Source organism: Lissotriton vulgaris, chromosome 7 (assembly GCF_964263255.1).
Source record: "Lissotriton vulgaris chromosome 7, aLisVul1.2, whole genome shotgun sequence".
NCBI lineage: Eukaryota > Metazoa > Chordata > Amphibia > Caudata > Salamandridae > Lissotriton > Lissotriton vulgaris.
In genome coordinates, this window is record NC_141695.1 from 1,128,719,170 (window position 1) to 1,128,725,655 (window position 6,486).

At 52.8% G+C, this 6,486-nt stretch overlaps 1 protein-coding gene across 1 annotated transcript; it reads right to left on the reverse strand.

Moving 5' to 3' along the window:
* Window positions 1-2,702: 2,702 nt before the first annotated feature.
* LOC147703020 (uncharacterized) lies at window positions 2,703-4,211 on the reverse strand. The gene has a single exon (XM_086929467.1). It carries the CDS (start codon window positions 4,209-4,211, stop codon window positions 2,703-2,705), a length of 1,509 nt encoding a protein of 502 aa, XP_086785593.1.
* Window positions 4,212-6,486: the final 2,275 nt, after the last annotated feature.

Below are 6,486 nucleotides of genomic sequence, written 5' to 3' on the forward strand. Positions count from 1 at the left end.
GGGTCTTGTCGGTTTATCCAAGTGCAGAACGCCTCACAGGTTAGCCGATCCCCCTTCCAGAACACCAAAATATCGTCAATGTATCGACGCCAGCACGTGAGGTTCTCACGGAACGGATTATGTTCCGGGGGGTAGATGTGTCTTTCCTCAAATGATGCCATGTAGATGCAGGCCAGGCTCGGCGCAAAGGTCGAGCCCATGGATGTCCCGCGTATCTGGTGGTACAAGTTCGACTCATATTTGAAGAAGTTTTCTGTCAGCGCAATATGTGCCAATTCCATAATGAAGGAAACCGGAGTGGAGGATAACCACTCCTCTTGTCGGAGGAGTGATTCCACGGATTCAAGCGTAGCCTGTTGGGGTATATTCGTGTATAACGCTTCCACGTCGAGTGTGAGGAGAAGATCGATGTCCTCTCTACCATCCATATCATTGATAAGGCGAAGCACATCTCTAGTGTCCTGTAGGTAGGACGGGATGAGTTTCACTAGGGGTTGTAGGAAAGCATCACAGAATTGAGAGAGGGGTTCTAAGATAGACCCGATGCCAGACACGATAGGTCTTCCTGGGACTGGGGTGATGCCTTTGTGTATTTTAGGCAAAATGTAAAAGTACGGTATGACAGGGTCTGTAGTTACCAGGAAATCTGCCTCTTTTTTGCTCAGCCATCCATTGGTCTCTGCTTCAATAACCAGGGACATCACAGTAGTCGTCAGACGGTTGGTAGGATCCTCTGTCAATAATCTGTAATGGTTAGAATTTGATAGTTGACGTCTGCATTCCAGATCGTAGTCGGCATGATCAAGAATGACAGTGGCACCCCCCTTGTCAGCTTGCTTGATTACAATGGAGGTATCTTTGCCAAGCGAGGAAGCTGCCTGTCTCTCAGCATTAGAGAGATTGTTGAACGGTTTAGTGGATGGTACGTTCCTCATGGTTCTCAGAACTGCTCTTTCAAACGTGAGGACCTCAGGGGGGACCATCCCATCAGTGGGAGTAAATGTGGACGGTTTCCTGAGGCCCGTGTCTTCACAGGGTAAGTCTGGTTGATTGTCAAAAAATGCCCGGAGACGTACCTTCCTGAAGAATTGCTTCAATTCTATCATTTCCTGAAAGGAGTCAGGGGTCGGTGTGGGGACAAACCCAAGTCCTTTTTCCAGGACTGTCTTCTCTGCAGTGGTGAGGGTTCTTTTGGAGAGATTCACGATCAAGCTCTTCTCCCTCTGGACGTCGAGCTCCTGGTCTCCACCCCCGTCGGTTCTGGCATCTGGTCTTGCCATTGAACACCCTTGTTCCCGCCTCGCTTTCGCCTTCTTCCTCTGCCCCAACCTCTGCCTTGAAAAGGAGGCGGATTAAGGGGGTAGAATTGCGGGGGGCCCTGTGGGGAAACCGTGCCTGCCAGAAGCATCCGTGAACATAGCGAGGTCGGGGCTGCCCGCCCAGGGAGCCCTCCATATCACTGCCCCATTGAAATTCCGCAGGAACTCTGCCCACATTGCCAAGTCATGTTGGATACCCTTGCTTAGCTTGACCATGTGGTGCTTTTTGGAGATGTTGGCAGTGGCCCTAGCAAGTCTCCTGGCAAAGACCCTACCTGCTGGAATTATTCTAGCAGCAAAGTTGAGCAGGCCTAGGATACCCTGTATACAGCTCAGGGAAGCTTTGTCCAGCCCTACCAGTGCCTGAATCTTGCTGGACAGGTCGCGCACCTTCTCTTCCGGTAATCTGGATTCCCCTGCAATGGTGTCAATCTCTATGCCCAGAAATGTCAGAATTTGGGCTGGCCCGACTGTCTTACCAGGAGCCAGGGGGATCCCCAGGTGGTCTGTAAGGCGGACGAAATCCGCCAGGGCCTGTGAGCACCGCTGTGTCCCGTCATTCCCGATGAAAAGAAAGTCATCCAAGTAATGAGTCACCCCTTCTACACCACATGTGTCTTGGAGTGCCCATTGCAAAAAACAACTGAAAGTTTCAAAGTATGCATAGGACACAGCGCAACCCATGGGCATGCATTTGTCAAAGTAAAACATGCCGTCGAGCTTGAAACCTAGTAAGTGATAGCTGCTCGGTGGACTGGTAGTAACCTGAAAGCCGATTCGATGTCCGCCTTGGCCAACCAGGCCCCTCTGCCCGCTCTCCTGACCAGATCCAATGCTACATCCAGCGTGGCATAAGACACAGAGCATGCTTCCACATCCAGCCCGTCATTGACCGAAGCCCCTTTCGGGTAGGAGAGGTGGTGTATCAGCCTGAAGGCACCTGGTTCCTTTTTGGGCACGACCCCCAAGGGAGATACAACAAAGTTCTCTAAAGGTGGCTCCAGGAAAGGGTCTCCCACTCTGCCCAGCACTCTCTCTTTCTCCACCTTTGCCCTCACTACCTCTGGTTGCTCCCTAGCAGATTTTAAGTTATCAGCGTCCCTGCTTCCCAGCAGACCCGAGTAAGGGATCCTGAAACCTTCCTGGAAACCAGCTAGCAGCAAGCGGCTGTCAGCCTCTAAGGGGTAACGCCTTAGTAAAGGAGTAATGTTGTCAATGATCACGGGGGATCCTCCCAGCGGCACCGGCCGGCCCGTAGTAATAGAGGGAGAGGGAGTGACTGGGAAATTGGTGCGCTCCGAACGCCTGCTGCCGTGCAAAGGATGAGAAAAGGATGGTGTGACAGTAGACACAAAACCTGGGGAGCTGATGCCTGACCTCAACTTACTGTCCACCCTTGCTAGCTGGCTGTGCATTTTGTTTTGAAGGGCAAGAGGTGGAGGTGGCGGGGTGGGGTCCCCCACATGTGCTACATGCGTGGACAAATTTGCATGTTTTCCCCCAGGAGCACGACCCATTGTTAAACAGGCGACAGGTCCCGGGCGGAGACCGTTTGAAACCCCCTCTGGCACCTCCTCCTCTGCGGCCCCCTCGAAAGGAATGCTTACCTTTGCCCCGAAAAAAGGAAGATCCCCCCATGAAAGCCTGCCCATTGGACGTTTTGCTACTGACACCCCCCGGAAGCTGACCCCGTGCTCCCATGTGCTCCATCCAGAGCTGCACCTCCTTCTGATCCCAGCTCATCTCTGGGCACTGCGACATTTTCCTACGGAACTCCCTGTCATAGTTGAGCCACCCGCTTCCACCCCATTTCAATGCTTCATTGTGTATGATCCTGGAGTATTGAACAAGGCCTGGGCCCTGCTCGGGAAAGCGCTCCATAGTGACAGAAGCTAGGATTGAGAAAGCCTCCAACCAGTTAGAAATGTTCTTCTCAGGCCAAGGCTGGTACTTTACCTTTTTATCCTCCTCCTTAACCCCAAACTTCCTAGCATCCAAACCTTCCTGACCTAACATGAGAAGTGTGAAAATGTCAATGAACTCACGTCTCCAGATGGCCTCTTTGGCGGCCTGGGGTACCTGCCAGGCCAGAGAGCATCGCCCCGAGAGGAGCGGAGCCGTGGTGATCGCAGGGACCAGTGTGGGTACGGGTACAACAGGCGAGGTGCTGGTGACAGGAGGCCCCCCCGAGTGAACGCTAGATGAACCAGAGGGAGGGGTGGGAACCATAGCGGTGGCTGCAGGAGGAGCTGTGGGGGAGTTCACGGGCGGCGCCCCACTCAATGCCCCTTTAGAGGTCGTGGGGGCCCCAGGTGGTGAAGGAACAAGTACTGAAACCCCCTGCTTCGGGGCCTGCAATGAAGACCAAACAGTGGAGGCTGCCGGAACAGAGCTCCCGGCTGTCGAGCCGCTAGAGACAGGTAACCCCCCTTGTAAGCGTTCAAAGAAATTGTTCAACGAGTCCAAGACTTTTGTCAAATCGTCTTTGGTAGCAAAATTACCTTGAGTCGCCTGATTGTCCTTAGGGAGAGCAGGAGACGGTGGCGCAGAGCTCGCCCCCAGCGACTGGACCTCCCGGGGGGTCGCCACCGACTTGCTACGAGTCATAGGCAACGATTCCAAGGGGAAATCCCTAATAGCCGGCTTCCTGATCCGCTTGGGTCTGGATGGAGTGGCATCAGTATTGTTCACCGTGTCGGACGACTGGGATTCCACCGGGCAACCAGAATCCTCTGGCTCTGGGGTGTTTAATAAGCTCTGTGCCCAAGCCAGGCCCTTCAGTTTGGCCAGCTCCAGGAAGTCAGCCCACACTGCATCTTGGGAGGTGCCCGGCAACGAGTCCTCCACCTGGGTGCTCTCTTGGAAGATGGGAGGGGAGCTTTGGCTGTCCATTCCGACTTCTCAACCCTCGCAGGGATCTAAGGATAAAAATGGGGATCAGCCACAATACACAAATGACATAAGAACCTGGCCTTCCTGTGAAGCCACCAGTGCGTGTCCCACACCCTTCCATACTTACATTCCAGTGATGCGAAAATTGGGAAGGGAGTTTTGAGCGATTGGAGGAACTCCGAGAATGCGAGTGAGAAGGGCTATGGAGGGAAAAAGCGGGCATTAGTTGTCGCACTAGAAAGTGACAGTTTCGAAGATCACAACCGACTTGTCCCCTCTCCCCTGCTGCGTGAACATTGCTGTCTCTCCATGTCCAGCCCCCCATTGCCACGTTCTACCCGTATACCTGTGTCAATAACAGTAGGATCCAACTCTCGCACCCGTTGACCTTCCGCTGTTGATTTTACTTGTAATCTAAAAGACAAAGCACAGCGTCAAAACATTTCTCCTACTACCTAGCAACGCCCTCCTTCGCCTGTAGTGCTCCCTCGTCAGGTGCCTTGCCCCTTTACTTCCGCTCCTTCCAATCCGGTCCTCACCAGCTGGCCCCACTCAGTCCTGAAAAATATGGATGTTAGAGGAACCTTATATGAACTAAGAGACAATCCCTTGCAGCTCTCATGCATTATTTAACTAAATTGTCTACACCAACGGAATCCCCCGTTATTGATATGGGGAAAACCTGTTAACTTGCACCTGCACCTGAAGACGTGGACGCAACCCCTTCGCTGACCATCGCACTCCTCGCCCAGTGCCAAGTGCCACCGGGCATGAACTACCCGGGGAAAATTACCGTTCATTTACACAAACCGGCTGTAATGTGACGATGCCGCACCTGCACGGTCCCCAACGCTTGGTTGCCGGCGTCGCGTGCAGAGCGTATGAAGGATGTCTCTAGATGCAAATGCTCGGCAGGATGAGGCTCGGGGTCCAATCCCCGGTATCTACACGCAACTCTAAACACCCCTTCATCCGGGATTTTGTGCCCGGCAGTTACTGCAAGGGAACGGACCTGTGTTTTGTTTCACTCACATTCCAAGGCTATATTTTAATTAATTATCGTGCGAACGGGATGCACTCCTTCATTTCCAAAGTCATATATGCTTGTGCTGTCTTTTGTATTCATGCGTACAAACTTGGTAAAATGTCTTGCCCAGTCGGCACTGACATTCAGTCTCGTATAAATAACTTCATGTTTCATCCTTAAACCACATTCAGTCTAGGTACTTATATTCCCGTCTATGTTCTATCAGTAGCCAGCCAGCGCCCCCCTTCGTCGAAATGCCAGAGGTGGAGGTAACAAAATGGCCGCTCACCCCGCCCCTCCCCCTTGGCCGGGCAGGTCAAGACCCTCAAAAATGGCCGTAGGGGCGCTTGACCCTCGTGGCCGGTATGCAACCATACCGAGTACACGCACCACGCATGACAACTACCTCGCGCGTTCGGAAGACACTGCACGACAGCTTCGAACTCCCATCAAAGTATTTCCAAAGCAGCGCCAGTGCCCTCCCCCCCCGAACGCCAGCCCCTAGCACACCGTGCGAACTACAGGTACACTTTAGCGACCACAGCAAAATGCTTATGCTTAATAGAACCACCACCATCGCTGCACTAATGAACAAGCCTTAAGGGCGCTACCCCCATCGAAGCTCCTAAACGACCCAGCCAGACCCAGGGCCGGAGATAGCACGCATGGACTGCACCACTGCCTACACATTCCTTGAATACCATACCAGACCCGCCCCACAATCGAAAACAGATCTGTAACACAAAACGCGCACCCGCGCTTTTGACAAAACATTCCTTAAAACAACCCATCAGCAGAGACCCGCCCCACAAAAGATAACGGATCGAACAGATCTGTAACACAAAACGCGCCCCAGCGCTTTTGACAAAATATTCCTTAAAACAACCCATCAGCAGAGACCCGCCCCACAAAAGATAACGGATCTATGCACATCGCGCCCCAGCGCCTGTAACACAAAACGCGCCCCAGCGCTTTTGACAAAATATTCCTTAAAACAACCCATCAGCAGAGACCCGCCCCACAAAAGATAACGGATCTATACACATCGCGCCCCAGCGCCCGTAACACAAAACGCGCCCCAGCGCTTTTGACAAAATATTCCTTAAAACAACCTATCAGCAGAGACCCGCCCCCCAAAAGATAACGGATCTATACACATCGCGCCCCAGCGCCACTGAGGCCACATTAATTCAATCCGCATTTGAGGACACATTGCCCATCAGAGACCCGCCCCACAAATATAGAACA

Coding starts and splice junctions, on each gene's coding strand:
- LOC147703020 (XM_086929467.1), bottom strand. CDS start 4,211: ATGGACAGCCAAAGCTCCCCTCCCATCTTCCAAGAGAGCACCCAGGTG.